At 37.4% G+C, this 19,748-nt stretch overlaps 1 protein-coding gene across 1 annotated transcript in view; it reads right to left on the bottom strand.

The window, feature by feature from the left end:
* Window positions 1-19,748, bottom strand: part of SLC38A6 (solute carrier family 38 member 6) — a 63,965-nt gene that overhangs the window by 36,132 nt on the left and 8,085 nt on the right. Inside the window, exons 4-5 of the mRNA XM_047767474.1 lie at window positions 8,286-8,338; window positions 4,213-4,252 (exon numbers count right to left, since the gene is read on the bottom strand). Of these exons, the coding sequence (XP_047623430.1) occupies window positions 4,213-4,252; window positions 8,286-8,338 (93 nt within the window). The remainder of the gene's footprint in view (window positions 1-4,212; window positions 4,253-8,285; window positions 8,339-19,748) is intronic.

The raw sequence follows: 19,748 nt of genomic DNA, 5'->3' as shown, positions 1-19,748 counted from the left end.
GGTGTAGGCCGGCAGCTGTAGCTCTGATTAGCCCCCTAGCCTGGGAACCTCCATATGCTGTGAGTGCAGCCCTAAAAAGACAAAAAGAAAAAAAAGAAAAAAAAAGATATAACTGTCCTTAATATTTTCAACCTTTTAATTTTTAAATTGTTCTAAACTATAAATCATTCTATGGGCTTTCAAATTTCTTTCCATTATTTATTTCCCAAATTGTTTCTTTGAGGCAAAATCTTAGGCTTTTAAGTAGAATTTTTAAAATTGTCCCTTTCATTCAACAAAAATTATTTATTGAGCTTCTCTACCAGAAACTAGGTCAAGTTAGGAAAACAAACGAAAACATCATTCCTATTCCCAGGTAGTTTAAAAAAATCCGTAATATTTTATCTTTTCAGAGCTTTTCAAACATTTACTATATCAGAGAAGAAAGAACAAAGGCTTTAGAAGTAGACAGAGTGGGAGTTCCCGTCGTGGCGCAGTGGTTAACGAATCCGACTAGGAACCATGAGGTTGCGGGTTCGGACCCTGCCCCTGCCCTTGCTCAGCGGGTTAATGATCCAGCATTGCCTTGAGCTGTGGTGTAAGTTGCAAACTCGGCTCGGATCCTGCATTGCTGTGGCTCTGGCGTAGGCCGGTGGCTACAGCTCCGATTCGACCCCTAGCCTGGGAACCTCCATATGCTGCGGGAGCAGCCCAAGAAATAGCAAAAAGACAAAAAAAAAAAAAAGAAGTAGACAGAGTGAGGCTGAGTCCTGGATTTATTAAGGGGTAAAGGGAAATAAGTCACTTATCCTCTCTGAGCACTGATCTCATCCTCTGTAAAAAAGAGGATAATATCATCTATCCTGAAGAGATGCTGTAAATATAATTTAAGTGTCCAGTGGAAGGCTTGACCTAAAGACAGTCTATCATATTATTTTTCATTTCTAGGCAATCGCTGAAAAATCTGACCATTTATACTAATAATGAATATCCTATCTTTCAAAAAATGCTCTCTGACCTATATTATATATGCAGATAAGCACATAAGAAGTGCAAAAATTTAATGTGATGCTATACATTTCATATCATCTTATAAACAGCCAATGTATTTCCAGTGAATAAAGTCAAAATCCATTTTGAAGAAAAAGTATAAGTCATATGAACAACATATTAAAAGATCGTCCCAAATAAATATGCTGCTTCCTGTCATACACACATGGTTCAGTAACTGTTACGGGCTTCCACAAACCCAACTTATATTAACCAAGAAGCTACTTAATGCTGGAGTCCCTAGACTTTCACCTCAGAGGATCGGTAGCTGCCCTAAAAGGTAGTTCTAAGAACTGAGACTCCCCTTTCTGACAAAGAACAGCACCCATGAAAGCTTTTAGAGCAATAGTTGCTGACTTGTTAAAGATACCTAAGACCAAATCATCTTTCAAACCACGTGTAACTCTCTCATGAAACTTTTCTGAAATAAAAATATTTTAATGCTCTAAAGTAATTAACAAGCCTATCAAAGTGCTAAATTAGAATGTGAATTTTGGGGTAAGAAGTGACATTAAGCTCCCTGCTTTTCCTATCCCATCCCCACAAGTTAGCAAAGAGGAAACTTGAAGCTGACAAGAATTTCCCCCACACTGGCTACTCAATGGCAGAGACTGGAGTAGATAGTATTCAAGGTACCTGACTTCCAACCCAGTGTTCTGCTCACAAGAACGCACAAGAGCAAGCTTCCAAGTCTATGATAACAAAGGCATGATTTCTGTACCACTTGCTAAAACAAAAGGAAAAGGGTTTGGAAAATATGTTTCAGTTATTACTTAGTGGCTTCTAAAAAAATTAACATAACAAAAATCATGAGGCCATTACTCTAAAAACTAAATCAGCATTACCAGCTTTTCTGAATTTCAGGGATATTAAAAATTGTGGTGACTTCTTATAAGTCACTTTAAAAAAAAAAAGTTCTAATACAAGGCGAGCAAGCAAATCAACAAACTAAGAGTTGGAGGTAGTGATGATTTATCTGCCTCCCAAGGCAAGAATTCTTTCTACAACATTCTGACAATTGACCAACCAGCTCTACTTGAATGTTTTCAGGGATAAGGAGCATTTTCAAAGGAATGCTGGCCATCCCCATTATCACACAGCTTAGTAACAAAGGTATTGCAAATAAAACTAAACCAGCTTCATTGTAGCCTTCTACACATTAGAGTAGAAGCCTTCAGTCTCCTTTTCTCTTCTTGATAAATATATCTAGGATATTAAAAAATACTTGGAAATAGCACATACAAATCATATTCGGCTCCATTTAGTTTAAAGAAAAAAAAAAAAAAAGAAAAAGAAATTCCCGTCATAGCACAATGGACTCAATCTGACTAGCATCCATGAGGACACAGGTTCGATCCCTGGCCTCCACTCAGTGGGTTAAGGATCTGGCGTTGCTGTGAGCTGCGGTGTAGGTCAAAGACATGGCCCAGATCTGGCATAGGCCAGCAGCTACAGCTCCAATTCAACCCCTAGCCTAGGAATCTCAATGCTGCAGGTGTGGCCCTAAAGAAACAAAAGAAAAAAAGGTTTATCAAGTCCCAGGTATTGTGCTAGGTTCTTAGAGTATAAAAAGAAATGAGACATATTCCTTGCCCTGTAGGAACTTACAATATAATAGGGAAGAAAAGTATATACAGAGATAACTTCAATCTAACAAGTAAGTGCTAAAAAGAGTCATGTACAATAACAGCTCCACACTAGATTAGAATACAAGTGAAGGATCAGGGTGAAGGATACAGAGATACAACAGCAGGCATTTTGCCACAATCACAAATTTAGATCCAAATTCCTGGGTTGAAAATTCTACAGAAAATATTAAACAGTATTTAAACCTAATCTAAACAAAATGTGATTAATAGTTTTTAGTAATCATATAGAGAGGAAAATGAGAGATTGAATATATCAAAATACACTTTTACATTAGCAGCCTAACAAGTGCACATTTAAACAATACATATTTGCAAAAATAAAATAAATTATTCCAAAGTAGATCTTAAAATCAACCGCTTATATAGAGTCAGAAGGGAAGAGACCATTAATGTGAAGAGGGAAGTAGTGTGTGTTAGAAAGAAATCATTTGGTATGACATCCAAGGAAACAATCTCCTGGTTCAATAACATTTTTTTTTCCAATGAAAATTCAAAGAATTAAAACATGAATGTTCATTCCAAAACAATGGCAAATGTAATTTATTATTGGAATGTTAATTTCTTCCTTAACCAAGAAACTCATTAAAAATGGAATTTGGTTGAACAATACTTAAAGTGAAATAGCTCCAATCTGTTGAGTGTCAGTAAAACTTTATTAAAGCTGTCATCTTTAAATTATTGTGAACTGCTATGTATAAGAAATAAGATTAAAATTTCCTCTGACCACACAGTCTTGTATAAAATCCAAAGTACAAGTCAACCTCCTTTGTGTATTTAACTTAAAACTACTCACACTTACTTAGCATTCTAGTCAATGGTAAAAGAAAATTAGAACACTGTTCAGCACTATTTAACTTCTTTACAACATATATAAATGTGATTCCCATAGTATTTTGGATTCAAATGTTTAATATTTAATATATTTAGCCAACAGCTATTAATAATTAACAGTAATTTTTATTTCTACATAGTTCTCGATATCAGGATCAGTTTTTAATGGGAACAAGATTCAAGATAACTGTGAGAATGCTTTTTATTTGTCTCAAGTTTGTTTATTTTGTAAATGACATGGTCATTTTCAATTTCCTGGGTACAATAGGAGATTGCTTGTCCACACCCGATTGTTCACAGCCCGTGGAACACCATTCCCTCTAAAGCAGTACCCGCCCCTGAAGGTGAGCAGAACAAAGTAGAGAGAGGGGAAATACTTCAGAATCACTTGAAAAGTTTTTCCAAGCTACCTCACCTCTATCACAACTATGGAAAGCCAATGTTTTATGATGGGTGGCAGACCTAATAATAACAAGATTGAAATCAAGGGTTTAGCTGCAACTGATGTTAGACACTGTGTCCCACCAAGGTTGCTAAAAAGGGTGTTGAAAAAAAAGAGTAATGGAGCAACACACAGGGTTTCTGAGATATGTATGTCTACAGAGGTTCAGGTACCCAATCACACCCAGAGAAAGGCAAGAAACCAAAGGGGACGTCATTGCCATCACATCCATGCAGAAGCAGTGTACTTTCAATTGCTTACCGCCAATATTCTGAATTATTATAGTGCCTGCCACCACCACCTACAAAAGAATAAATGCATTCAGAAGATGAAGGGGAAATGATATAAAAAGATCAGTGGTTTATTAAAATCCAATAATGATTACTAAAAAACAGATGCAGAATTGAATTCGAGTGAAGGGAAACTGAAAAGAACACATTTTGCCAGCCATTTGTAATACATAAAACTAATAATCATCACATAAAAAGCCTTTCTTTAATAGTTTCACAGTTACTATAAAGAACATGTTTTCCTGGCAGTCATTTTTAAACAGTTAAGAGTGTTAAAAAGCTGGCAATCAATGGTTATCAAAGTATAAAAAACTGAAATTGAATCTATCTGCTCTCATTCTCCCTTTGTTAATGGTTTTAGCACATTGTTTTGTTCACTAGACTGAGACAGCTTGAGGGGTGCTGTGCCAATGCTATATCGCATAAAAGGGAATAATGTAGTCTTCAGAATCTACCAGCTTGGCATACATCAAAACTTGAACATCCCTGTCCCAGGAATTAATAAAATCTACAGCAGAAAGCTCTAGAGCCCACATATTCTCAGATCTGAAAACTCAAGCAAGCAAAATGTTTCCAACTCAATAAAATGAAGTGGGCTGAGTGTAAGACAATAGGAAGTAGTAAAGACTGTAATATATCAGAGAATTCCTCTGCTTTCAAAATGGGGCAGCTGCTACACAGATCTGGCCAGTTGCTGGCATGTGAGTATGTGAATCCAATGTAGCTAAACCTTCTGATTTTTGAAGGAAAGTCAACAATTGAATGCTTTCAGAAAGTCATAACTCTTAGCTGGTAATCAGTTAAAAAGAAAAAAGATTTGAGCCAAACAAAATATGCCTGAGGACTAAGTTCAGCCTGCAGGCTTGCTAGCTTGTGATCTGCGATCAAGATTCTGGGACAACTCAAGACAGCACTTTATCCACTCTAGGTAATTAGATCTACTCAGAGGAAATGATCCACATTCTGCTTCCACTTGGGTTTTTCAATCACTCAAATCCTGATGGATCAGTATCTCCAGTGCATGTTTGGAGCCGAGTGGCTATCTAAGATCAGTCAATCCTGCCAGAACTCTGAAGAAGTCCCCCTCCTCTCCCAGGAACCACATCAGAAACACAGCATGTGCCTGTCCTGGGAACAAACTACATTACTAAGATCCAGGGGCTTTGGGGTCTGCAAGCAGAGCTAATGGTAGAAAAATATGGCGAGATGTCTTTGAAGATGTAATAATTGCCATCTAATATTTTCCAGAAAAAGTCTTTAAAAATAAACCCATTTAAAAATTAGTTCCAGGGGTTCCTGTTGTGGCTCAGCAGAAATGAATCTGATTAGTATCCATGAGGACGCAGGTTTGATCCTTGGCCTCACTCAGTGGGTTAAGGATCTAGCATTGCCGTGAGCTGCGGTATAGGTCACAGAGGTGGTTTGGACCCTGATGTGCTGTGGCTCCAATTTGACCCCTAGCCTGGGAACCTCCATATGCTGTGGGTGTGGCCCTAAAAAGGAAAAAAAAAAAAAATTAGTTTCAAAATGTCACTCACAATTATTTCTGGAAAGACATTTTTTGAACTTTTGTTCATATGCAATTGCATACCTTTCATATGCAAGTGATACTGTCAGTCACACATGAAATTTGGATTTTTCTATTATATACTGCAAAAAGCAATAATATCAACTTATTGACGACTATCTTCCCATTTTTGCCTGAATTTATAATCTAGAAAGTCAGCATATCTATCTGTCTATCTATCTTTCTATCTATCTATCTATCTATCTATCTTTTCAGCACCTTGCACAGTGCATGGCTCATAGTATTTGCTCAATAATTGGTGAGTAAATAAATTCATTTATAGACAAAAATTTTTCCTTAAAAAGTTCAAAACATTTCAAAAATATTTAGCTTTCAGAATAGTGTTACCCTATCATGTGTCATACCCATATTCATATCATATCTGGAAAGAAGGAAACAGGTACGTTCCAACGCAACTGTCAAAGTTGGGAGAAAACAGTAAAGAAACAAACTCATTTACAATATCCTGTCTGTGAACCTAAGAACCACATGCATACATTAAAATGAAAACATAACTATTCTAGAGTTTTAGGAAAGGGTGACTCTCAATAATCTTTGCTCTTTTTGTAGACTCTACTGCTATCCAAGAAATGCAGGAAATAGTAATGTGAAATAACAGTGATGATGCTTAAAGTCATGTTTATAGATTATATTAAATTAACTGAAGCATTTTCTTATATAAACAACATTTTGTTCTTCTCCCTTGGTTAAACTAGATACAAGAAATTGAGGGAGTTCCCATTGTGGCCCAGCAGAAACAAATCTGACTGGTATCCATGAGGATGCAGGTTCAGTGGGTCAGGGATCTGGTGTTGCTGTGAGCTGTGGTGTAGACCAGCAGCTATAGCTCCAATTCAACCCCTAGCCTGGGAACTTCCATATGCCACAAGAGCATACAAATACAGCATCATTTTAGACTGAAAACAAAACCCCACAAACAACAGATTTATAAATGAAAAGAAAAATTCCTGTTTGGAACCAACATGTAAATGGTTTTTGTTCTTGTTTTTTAAATTTTATAGCCGCACTTGTGGCAAATGGAAGTTCCCAAGCCAGGGACTGAATCTGAGCCATAGCTGCAACCTACACCACAACTGTGGCAATGCTAGATCCTTTAATCCACTGCACCAGGCCAGGGATCAAACCCATGCCTCTGCAGCTACCCAACCACTGCAGTCAGATTCTTAACCCACTGCAGGAACTCCATAAATGGGTTTTAGAAATATGACAGCTCTTCAGAAATAAAAAATTACTAAAGCACTAAAAATAACATTTAACTCTTGATTATCTGTGGAAGAAGACAGTGCTTCCCCTATTAAATTAATTTAGTACACTGATCATAAATGAATGCCCAATCAGTACTGTTGTTATTTCTCCTATTCTGAGAAGGAAAAGCAGTAGGTTTTGAATCTAGAGTCCTGTGGTGTAACACTGGCTCTATGCAATTGTGGACAAATTGGCCCCTTCACTTCTCTGGGCCTTAATTTCCTCATCTATAAATAAGGGATAAGCTAGATCAACTTTTAATACTATTTAGCTCTTAAATGACATGATCTTCTAATTATCAGGTTTTGGTTTTTTGTTTGTTTGTTTGTTTTTTAATTTTGTGGCTGCATCCATGGCATATGGAAGTTCCTGGGCCAGGGATTGAGTCCAAGCCACAGTTGTGACCTACCCCACAGCTATGGCAATGCAGAATTCTTTAGCCCACTGCACCAGGCCAGGGATCAAAAGCACACCTCTGCAGTGACCTGAGCTGCTCCAGTCATATTCTTAACCCAGTGCACCAAAGTGGGAACTACCCTAATTATCAGTTTTTCATGCTATAAGTTTTTTTTTTTTTTTTAATTTTTTTGCTTTTTAGGGCTGCGCCTGCGGCATATAGAGATTCCCAGGCTAGGGGTCAAATCAGAGCTACAGCTGCTGCCCTATACCACAGCCACAGCAATGCCAGATCTGAGATGCATCTGCGACCTACACCACAGCTCAGGGCAACGGAGGATTCTTAACCCACTGAGCAAGGCCAGGGATGGAACCCACAACCTCATGGTTCCTAGTCAGATTCATTTGTGCTGCGCCACAACAGGAACTCCAGCCATGCCATAAGTTTAACTCTGTGCTTCTGTCTTGTTATGTCTTCAAGGGGATTTACTCAGACATTATAATCAAACTAATAAGGAAAACTTAAAACAGGCCATTGTTACTGATTTAAAATTATTCAACTCATCACTCTCCTTCATTAGGATAAAAAAATACTAAAAGATTTAAATGTTGAATTAAATTAATCAATACATTTTTAGGAAAATCATAGAGATTGCTTCTCTTTCTCTTCTGGCTCCCATCATTCTTCACTTTGGTTTCCTTTTATTCCTTTAATTTCTTTCTCCTACGTATTCTTGTTTCTCCTAACTGGAAATGAAGGAAAAAAAAATACCTTTTTGGAATTTGGGCAGAGTGAGGAGAAAAAAAAAAATTACCTTTCCAGGTAATCCAAATGCAAAAAGTCCAAGATCTTCATAAGACGTCACAGCTATTAAGATAAATTATAATTGTTATTTTTACTTGTATGCCAAGTCTTACAGGAAAGAAAGCTAACCCACTACTGCCTTGTAACTTGAATAGTGACACAAATTTTAAAGCAGAAGTAATGACTTTGGGAGGAAACCTAAAAATTTATGATCTATAAAGATAGCATCCTTTTAGATTAAGTAGAGTTTAGCAAATCCCAAGGCTGTCTAACAATTATTGAGGCTTCATTAATTCAAATAGAATAATTACTCAAGAACAATCCATTTCTCACTAAACAGTACTTGCAGACTACACTGTCCAAATGTAAATTTTCATTAGCAATAGCTCCTGAAAACTGCAGATATAAATAAAGCCTGATAAAGTACAAAAGTTGCACTACACTCTCAGAGACATTCACTTTTCCAGCTACCTAGGATATAATAATGTGCTCATGATAGAAAGAAGACCCTAATCCTGCAATTAGGGCATACATTTTCTTTTTCATCATAGGAGTATGAAATTACATTTTCTTTCCACAAGTTCAAGAACTGTGGTCACTTTTTGAAAAAGACGCAAATGAAATGGCTTATAAAAACAACCAAATTTGTCCTCAGAGAATAAAGCTTCATGTTCTAACTTGTGATGCCACTGGTGAAAATAAAAGAAAAACATTTATATAATCTTATAAACTATAAGAAAACTGAAAAGTCTTTAACCTTACAGAGCTTAACACTAAAAAAAAAAAAAAAAGGAGATTAGCATATACTTAGGTTTGATACATTAACACACATCTTCTACTGAGTCAAAGATATGGCTCATTATTTCTTAAAGCAAGTTTCTAACATCTCCTCTCAAAATATACATATATTTCCTTTTTTTAAATTGTTATTTCCCCCAACACATACTGTACAGTATGGGGACCCAGTTACACATACATGTATACATAATTTTTTCTCCCATTGTCGTGCTTCGTTGTAAGTATATAGACATAGTTCTCAGTACATATATTTCTTTAAACTGCCACTAAATTAACAAATTCCTCTATGCTTTTACAAACAAAGTCCACTAGGTATGTGAAACTAAGCATTTTGAAAACCATATTTAGTCTTTATATGTTGTAACTATGAAGACAGAAAGAAAACAATGAAATGCTAAAAAATTAAGTTTTACTAACAAAGATCAAAAAATTTAAACATTTTAAACTTTATAAAAAAACTTTATTATCAGAGTTCATCAAAGAATTTAGAAACTTTCTCGATGACACAGTTATTTTTTAAAAAGTATTTACATACTGCTCAACAGTGGACAATGACAATTTAGTTTTGAATTTGAAATACATAATTGAATTATAAGTAGGAATCTTTATGCTTTAACAATGAAAGACTTCAATAATAATCTAAGGGGGTAGATTTTGGATATATTTTAGAACATAAAATTAAAAAGCAGAGTTACAAAACTAAGAACAGGAATTTTTCCTCCAACATGAAATGCCAAATTTTCCTTTTCGAATATGCATATTCTACATGAAGGTCATCCCCAAAATAATTATTTTATCAGTAAATCTTTATTAGTTTAATGTCCTCAAACACAAGTGATATTGCTATAGAGGGGCACAATTTCTTATTACATTCAAAGCCTTGGTATAAAATCAGAAAATTCTCTAAATGTTAGCTTCTAATTTGACATTAAGAAGGTAATTTTGTTATATATTTATATGTACATAAACCATCTCCAGGAGGTCTCTGATCTATTACTATGAGGCAGGAGATTAAAGGAACATCATTGTTCATTTTCAGGATCCCTCTTTCATAGTATAGTTGAAAGTGTTCTTTCTTTAAAAAAAACTTTCCTTCTAAGGACTTATAGCAAGGAAGCTTTTCAGTGTTACATATGGAAAAATAACAATGAACTAGTTTTCATTTTTTGTTTGTTTTTTTAAGGCCCACATCCTTGGCATATGAAGTTCCCAGACTAGGGGTCAAATTGGAGCTGCAGCTGCCAGCCTAGTCACAGCCACAGAAATGAGGGATCCAAGCCACACCTACAACCTCTACCACAGATCACAGCAATACTGAATCCTTAACCCACTGAGTGAGGCCAGGGATCAAACCTGCATCCTCATGGATACTAGTCGGGTTCACTACCACTGAGCCACAAGGGGAACTCCAAAAAGTACAGACTTTTAAATGGAGACTGACTACTATGTTCAAACCCTAATTCTATATTTCAAGTCAGCAGGTCTGGCTAGCCATTCAACTCTGTCACATTACTGCTTTAATGTAGCAAAAATTAGAAGTATCTTTCCATGTCTGAGACATGAATATGAATAATGACTTCTAGCTTACCATTAAGGCTTTACTAAAATAAAATATGTACACAGTCAGCCAAATGCTCTATCTCCACATATTCACTTTTTAATGGTTTTCTGGATCATCCTGACATATAAACCAAAACAACATTAGTGAAACAGTTTAAAAATTCTGTTCTTTCATTTGGATAGTTAAGATGCTGGAACAGTGTAAACTGTAACTGACTTTGGAATGCAACTTCAACAATGAACTTTAAAATATTTATAACATTTGACTCCTAGTTCTTACATCTTAGGAAGTAAGACTAAAATCAGAGAAATGACTATATGCAAAGATACTTATTATACATTATTTGCGCTGAAAAAAAAGACTACCAAAACTCTCTACAATGGTAGTTAAGTAAATTATGGCAGGTATAACTAGTACAACAATTTATAGTCATTAAAAACTGTTTAAAATAACATGAAAAATGTCAATATTAAGTGAAAAACATAGGATTTGATTGGGTATGATCTATAAAGCAAAACACATATGATTGATGTTTCAGTATCTTATAACATGAAAGATTATTTTGAGAGCTATCATATTGAAATGTGGCGATGACTAATAGCATATTCTTTCAGAAGAGGAGTAATTTGAAATTAATTTTGCCTTTTACAGGAATTCATATAAGCAGTACTTGGCACAATCCTCATTAAATAAATAACAAAAAGGACTCATTAGCAATCTATTTTAGGAAATTTTTTTTTTGTCTTTTTTGTTGTTGTTGTTATTGTTGTTGTTGTTGTTGTTGCTATTTCTTGGGCCGCTCCTGCGGCATATGGAGGTTCCCAGGCTAGGGGTCAAATCGGAGCTGTAGCCATCGGCCTATGCCAGAGCCACAGCAACGCGGGATCCGAGCCGCGTCTGCAACCTACACCACAGCTCACGGCAACGCCGGATCGTTAACCCACTGAGCAAGGCCAGGGACCAAACCCACAACCTCATGGTTCCTAGTCGGATTCGTTAACCACTGTGCCACGACGGGAACTCCGGAAATTATTTTTTGATAAAGAAATTGATGCTGTCTTTGAAGGGGTGGAAAGGTTGTCTTAATTGAGTAAATTGAGGAAATTTTTCTTCTTTAATGTACCATCAAGGCTTCACCTCAGTGCTATTTTGGCTAGACCAAGTGTTTGACCTCCACAGGAATCATTTGGAAAGCAGATTCCCATGAAGTAGTGGAATATTTCCAGCTAGTTACTCCAGTGTTCTGTCTGCTTTGCATTTTTTCCTCAATGAAATAGGACAATTAATAAACTCCAGTTACAGTACAAAGCCCAAGTCTCAGCAGCAGCAATATTATCTTTGGAACTGGATTGAGGGAGTTATTCAAATACAGTCCAACTCTCAGAAAGCAGGCCATTTGGAATGCACCCTTATTTTGAAATTCTTTTCTTTTTCATGTTTTCCTTCATTTTCCTCTTGTCTTTTTTCTCCCTAACAGTATCATGCAGGTCATTCATTTGTTGATTTATCATCACTTGTGATCTTCCTTAACATGTATTTAAATGTCAGTTTACCAACTAAATGTGGCATTATTTTAGAGCACCAGATGTAGTAAAAGGAGCTGGAATGCTAGAGTACTAGGATCATTCTCCTTCCATTGTCAGAGAAGCTGAGACAGTGCAGGCACAGAAAAAGTTCCAGGATGCCAACATACTGCTTCATCCTTCAGTGAAGAAGACTTACATAGTCATACCCTATAAATGTTATTCATTGGTTTTCGACTTTAGATTCAGGCATAAAATGTGAATGACTACAAAACAGAAGATAAATATTGTCAACCTTGATGATGTGAGCAGTAGGACCACAGGAAACAGGAAGAGAACAGGTGGAAGAAAGCACAGGAGCATGAATACACAGAACACAGCAGAGCCAAGAGAAACCAGCCAAAGTCTATGAAATGAAAATAAATGTTTACATGTATTGTTCATGGTTACAAATAATCAATGAAACAATTATTGAATACAAACTAATGAAAATGAGAAGGGGGAAGAATTAGCATACCCTAGCTAAATCTTCACCTTTCACAATAAAGTATCAACAGATAATCTCTTAAATCAATAAACAGCAAAAAAATACTTTTTAGACTTAGGAAGGTGACTCCACAAAAGAATTAAATACAAAAAGCCAAAAGTTGCTAACTCTGGGAAATGGAACTAAAGTGGGCAAGAGTGGGTGGGGAAGAGCTGTAAGTTCTCCTGAATAAGTGCTCATGCACATACACACATGTACATACATGGTGCGACCACAATTACCTTGATGAAAATAAAAGAGGTTAATTTAAAAGTATGTTTAACCTGGAGTTCCCATTGTGGCTCAGTGGTAATGAACCTGACTAGTATCCAAGAAGACAAGGGTTTGATCTCTGGCCCTGCTCAGTGGGTTAAGGATCCAGCGTTGCCATGAGCCGTGGTGTAGGTCACAGATGTGGCTTGGATCCCTCATTGCTGTGACTGTGACTAGGCTGGCAGCTGCAGCTCTGCTGCAGCTATCCTGGGAACTTCCATATGCCATGGATGCGGCCCTAAAAAGACTAAAACCCTGCAGAGATTCATGCCCATCCTTCCCTGAAGCCCAATAACAAAAAGCTACAGGAAACATTCTGACACCAAGGCATACAACCTGGAGGAATCACTACAAGAGCACAGGATGCACAGAATCTAGCCTAGGGTTTCTCATCTGGGCCACTGCTGACATTTGTGGTCCAGATAGTTCTTTGCAGTGGGGAACTATCCTACACACTGCAGGATGTTTAGCAGCTTCCTTGGTTTCTACTCACTAGATGCCAGTAGCACCTCACCCTGCTCCCAGATCCTCAGCTGTGACAATCAGAAATGTCTCAGGAGTTCCCTAGAGGTCTAGTGGTTTGGATTTGGCACTTTCACTGCTGCATCCTGAGTTCAATTCCGGGTCTGGGCACTGAGATCCAACATCAAGCTGCTGCATGCATGGCCAAAAGAAAAAAAAAAAAAAAGGAAAGAAAAGAATGAAATGTTTCTAGGCACTGCCAAATTCCCCTGGAGGAGAAAAGTCAAGGCAAGTAGACACTACTTTCTTCCAGAAAGGCTGAGACAAGAACACCAATCCAGGAAGACAGTCACATAAGCAGCCCACTTAATTAACTGTGAGAATACTGAACCATGTTCACTAATCAAAAGAAGAAAAAGATATGATATCATATATAGTTTGGACAACCATCATTCCAAATAAAGAATATTCACAGAGGGTGCTGAGATGGGAAATAGGAATCTACTGTCTTTCAGTTCATTTCAATCTCCTGTGCTCTCATGGTGAGAGCATCTCACAGTGCTGGATGGGATTCGTCAGGACCTGAAAGCAACCCATATCCTTCCCACAGCACCGAGACGAATGCTGGTGAAAAATAAAAGCCTCTCAGCTTCATTGAGAAATGATATCTTAGCAACCAACATGTCGTGTAAATGTTGTACACTCTATTTTATAAACTATGCAAGAAATCTCAAAGGTATTTGACTCTATGTCATTTTTGCCCTGTGAATTAATTTTGGAGCTTTTAAAATAGAATTCCTCTGTAGCTCTAACACATCCATCCATTCATCACCCATGTAACCCGCTTTAATTAACTACCCTCTTTATGTCAAGCTCAGATTGGTAGATGGTGAGAAAACAATGGTTAATGCTAAATTTTCCAAGAATACAATTACTATATAAATGGTTTTGTTTTGTTTGGAACTTTGCCCCAAACTGTTAACTATTTAGGAAAATCACATTGCCAACAGCATTTATTTTGTTTTTGTTCCTCCTTTACTTTGCTATATGGCAATATGTTATGTATAAGTAGTGTATTAGCTCTGACGGCTGCTGTAAAAAATCATCACACATTTGATGATGACTTAAAACAACAGAAATTTATTATCTCACAGTTCTGGAGGTCAGAGGCCAAAATCAGTTTCACTGAGTCAATATCAAGGTGGCAGCAAGGCCACAATCCCTGTAGAGGCTTTAGAGAATATCTATTCCTTGCCTCTTCTAGCTACAGGTGACACCTGGCAAGACTTGATTTGTAGCCAAATCACTCCCATCTCTGCCTTTATGGTCCTTCTCCACTTTTGTCTGTGCTCTTTGTGATACACATTACTGCACTACTGAGTCCACCAGGATAATCTCCCCTACAAAGTCCTTTTTTGCCATATGAAGTAACATTCAAAGGGATTAGAATCTTGATATCTTGGGGGCGGGGGGACATTATTCAGCCCACGACAGGTAGTTTGTAATATCTACTTTCATTTTAGATAGTAAAGGGAGCATTTAGAAATTTCTTAAATAAAATGGGGGTGCTGCAATGCAAATCACTGCTCTAAAGGGTTTACATTAAAAAAGCAAAATGGGGAGAACAAGGAGCCATTTTATTCCTTGTTTATTTCCTCACCACTGCTAACAATTAAAATCCTCATAAAAGAACTGTAACTTTACTTTAGGAAGAGGAAGATAAGGGATTATGTTCCCTCTCAGTGGGCTCTAAGAAGAACCAAAATTCATTTTGGAAGCAACAAGTGGTGAATTCCAATAACCACCTTGATCCTTTTTTCAGCCACCTCAGTGGCTTCTCACTGCCTCAGCAAAAACTCCAAATTCCTTAGGGTATGACACCTGTCTATCTCTTCAGTTCCATTTTCTCCTTTGTACCTTATGCATAAATAATAGTAAATTATTTTTAGTACCTTGAATAAAATATTTACTATGTACCTTTATATATGCTAGGATATTCTCTCTTGTCTTGTCTGCCAGTCAAATTCCTTTTGAGCTCAATCCTCCAGGAGCACTGACTGGCTCTCACCACCCTGACCCAGACAAAGCAAAACATTCCCTCCTCTGAGCTATCACTGTACCTTGCACATGTTTAAATTATCACACTACTTTATAAATTATTTGCTTATGTATTTGTCTCCCCTTTTAGATGAAGAGATTACTTAAGGGAAGGAAATGAGTCTTACTTAATTCTGTATTCCTAATAGATACAATATAGGATGAATGAATGAAGCTCTATCCTAGGCTTCAGTGCTAGGACTTGTTCATCTACTTCTACTTCGAAGTCCACATATCCACAACTGAACTCATTTTTATTTTTAATTGACATCTCCTGCTATGTTCTTATGTCCATTAATGACACTACACTAATCCAGTGGCCATGCCAGACATCTGGGAGATATCTTCAAATATCTCCTCCACAGTCAGACACCAGTTCCTCTCAGGTCTAACTTCCCCATGTTCCTTCACCTGTTCCTTTTCTTTTATTCTCCTTGTCAATACCTTGTTTCAATCTCCCACTGTTTGATTCTTAGACTTTTTTAACAGCCAGACCTAACTGCTAACCTACCCAGGTATTGTTAGTACAAATTAATGTTAAAGAGACAAATGAGAAAGGCACTTCCTTTAGGAAGAAAAAAAAGAAAAGGGTTTCCATCTGGAACACAATCCTGAAGGCAAACAAGGCCTGGAGAGCTGACTGTGCCTTTGTGAAAGAACTATTCCAATCTGCAAGTGGCTCTTGGATCTGGATCTCAGCTGTTGTCCTGGGAATTCCCTCTACTTCTCCCATGTGCTAGATTCCCTATTATTATTATTGTTTATTTATTTATTTTTTTGGCACGCCCTAATTTTGGTAAATGGCATCCTCCACTGTTCATTAAGTAAGAGTGAAAGGAAATAATTTTTTTAGCCCTTGCATGTATGAAAATGTCATTATTCTACCTACATTCATAAATGATAGTTTGGCTGAGTATAGACATTTATATTGAAATCATTTTCTCTAAGAATTTTGAAGCTATTACTTTATAGTCTTCTTTTTTTTCTTTTTTTTTTTTTGGTCTTTTTAGGGCCGCACCCATAGCATATGGAGGTTCCCAGGCTAGGGGTCGAATCAGAACTATAGCTGCCAGCCACAGCCACAATGCCAGATCTGAGCCACATCTGCAACCTACACCACAGCTCACGTCAACACCTGATACTTAACCCACTGAGCAAGTCCAGGGATCAAACCTGAGTCCTCATGGATGCTAATCAGATTCATTTCTCCTGAGCCATGATGGAAACTGCTAGTCTTCTTACTTATAGTACTTCCTGATAAGCCTTTTCGCTATTATAATTTTTGATTATTTGTATGAGAATTTTTTATTTGCTTCTCCTCTCTCAAAGCTTTTAGTATATTATTTTTCTGATTTTTCACAATATCTTGCAATGAATTTTTTTTTTTTAATGGCCACACCTGCGGCATATGGAAGTTTCTGGGCCAGGGACAGAATCCAAGCCACAGCTACGACCTATGCCACAGTTGCAGTAATGCCAGATCCTTTAACCCACTGTGCCAGGCTGTGCCTCTGCAGCAACCCAAGCCACTGTAGCTGGATTCTTAACCCACTGCACCATAGCAGGAACTCTTTGGTACGAATTCTTTTACAATTATTATAATTACTGGTTACCAGGAAGAGTCCTTTCAATCTGGAAACTAATTTCTTCCAGTTATAAAAACTTTGTTTGTATCATTTTGTTGATAGTTTTCTACCATCTAGTTTTTTTCTCCTCTCTTTTCATGGAATTCCTATTATTTGTATGTTGAACGTCCCAGACTGATCCTCTCATTTTCTTTTATTCTCTCCCATTTTCATTCATTTTCTCCCTATACCCTTTAAATAATTTCTTGTTCTTGTTTCAAAGATGCAATATCTTCTTAGTTCTCTGAAGCTATTAAATAGTCATTTTTTAAGTTTTCATTTGATCTCTGCATTCTTTTTCGTTTCCTCTGAGTTTGTTTCTTTCCATGTAATTTTTAAACAGACTTTTACAGCGGTTTTCTGAGTAGATGGTACATATAGTTCTCATATGCCCTCTACCCCACACAACGATAGCCTCTCCCACTATCAACACCCTCCACCAGAGTGGTACATTTGTTACAGCAGTGACTCTATATTGATAATCATTATCACCCTAAGTCCACAGTTTATAGAGTTCACTCTTGGTGTTGTACATTCTATGGGTTTTGACAAATGAATAATGACATAAAGCTACCAGGATAGCATCATACAGAATAGTTTCAATGCCCTAAAAATCTGCAGTGCTCTACCTATTCATTCCTCCTCCCTCCCTAACCCCTGGCAACTATTGATCTTTTCACTATCTTCATAGTTTCGTCTTTTCCAGAATGTCATATAGAGGGACCCATACAGAATGCAGTCTTTTTATTTTTTTAATTTTTTTGTCTTTTTGCCATTTCTTGGGCCGCTCCTGCGGCATATGGAGGTTCCTGGGCTAGGGGTCGAATCGGAGCTGTAGCTGCCAGCCTACACCGGAGCCACAGCAACGCGGGATCCGAGCCACGTCTGCGACCTACACCACAGTTCATGGCAATGCCGGATCTTTAACCCACTGAGCAAGGGCAGGGATCGAACCCGCAACCTCATGGTTCCTAGTCGGATTCGCTAACCACTGCGCCACAACGGGAACTCCAGAATGCAGTCTTTTTAGATTGGCTTCTTTCACTTAGCAATATGCATTTATAAGGTTCTTCCATGTCTTTTCATGGCCTGATATCTCATTTCTCTTTAGTGCTGAATAATCTATTCTCTGGATGAACTACAGTTTATCCATTCACCTACTGAAGGACATATTAGTCGCTTCTAAGTTCTAGCAATTATAAATAAACCTTCCATGTACAGGTTTTTGTGTAGACATAAAGTTTCAACTCACAAATGCTGAATCAAAGGGTAACCTCTATAACTTTTCACCATGGTCTGCACAATTGTTTTGTCAACATTTTACTTTCAAAATTATAGAACAGATACTTTCTCACATTTAAAACTTGCATTTGAAGTGTAAGGGGAAAAAAAAAGAGAGAGAGAGAGTTTAGAATACCTCCAAGATCTTTGGCCTGAGCAACTAGAAGGAAGACTTACCATTTACTTAGATGAGTAAAGAGCGGGAGGTAAAACTGGCAGTACAAAGATAGAGAGTGTGATAAATTTGAGATGTATATTAGATATCTAAGTGGAAGTGCCATGGAGGAAGTTGGATAGGAGACTGAAATTCAAGGGAAGAGATCCAAGCCAGAGTATAAATTTGGGGGCCATCATGAGCCCAAGAACATAGAAGAAAAAAGATCAGAGGAATAGTCTCAGGGTAATCCATTGTTTAGAAGAGATGAAAATGATCCATCAGAAGAAAAGAGTGTCCTATGAAATAGGAAGAAAACCCAGAGAGTGTTAATAAGTGTTTTTACAGAGGAAGTTGTGATCAACTGTGTTAAATGCTGCTGAACAATCAGCTAAGATAAAGGCAAAACTGATCACCAGATTTAGAAACATGGAAGTTGCTGGTATAATAATTTCTGTGGAATAATTGGGAAAGCCTGATTGAAGAGTATTCAAGAGAGAATAGGAGGAAGGGGAAGTATCTGGAATATATAACTATTTTGAGGAGTTTTACTATGAAAGCATACTGAATGAATGTGGGGTCATTTTTTTTTTTTTTTACAGCTGTACCTGTGACATATGGAAGTTACCGCACCAAGGGCTGAATCAGGGCTGCAGCTGCCAGCCTACGGCACAGCCACAGCCACAGCAACAATGGATCCGAGCCATATCTGCAACCTACATTGCAGCTTGCAGCAACACCGGATCCTTAACCCACTGAGCAAGGCCAGGGATCAAACCCACATCTTCATGATACTAGTTTGGTTCCTAACCTGATGAGCCACAATGGGAACTCCTGGAGTCATTTTTAAAATGGAAAGAATTATTGACTATTTTGTAAACTGATAAGAAAACAGAAAGGAACAAAGATGATGAAGAAGAAGAGAAAGGGGAGAAAGTGGATAGAGTGATGTAGCTGAGAGGTGACAGGATCACAGCATAAGTCAGGGGCTGGCCTCGGATAGGAACATAAAGAGCTCATCCAAAATAACAGAAGAGAGGACACAGAGGAACATGGGAGGTAGATGTGGTAGCAAGCCTTATAAAGTTCTTTTATGACTGTTTCTATTTTCTCAGTGAAACAGAAATTGAGGATATAAGCTAAGAATGAAATCAAGGAGAATGTGTTGAAGGT

The sequence above is a fragment of the Phacochoerus africanus genome, chromosome 2 (assembly GCF_016906955.1).
Source record: "Phacochoerus africanus isolate WHEZ1 chromosome 2, ROS_Pafr_v1, whole genome shotgun sequence".
Taxonomy (NCBI): Eukaryota; Metazoa; Chordata; class Mammalia; order Artiodactyla; family Suidae; genus Phacochoerus; species Phacochoerus africanus.
Note: the sequence above shows the minus strand (reverse complement) of the source record. Positions and strands in the feature narration are given on the sequence as shown.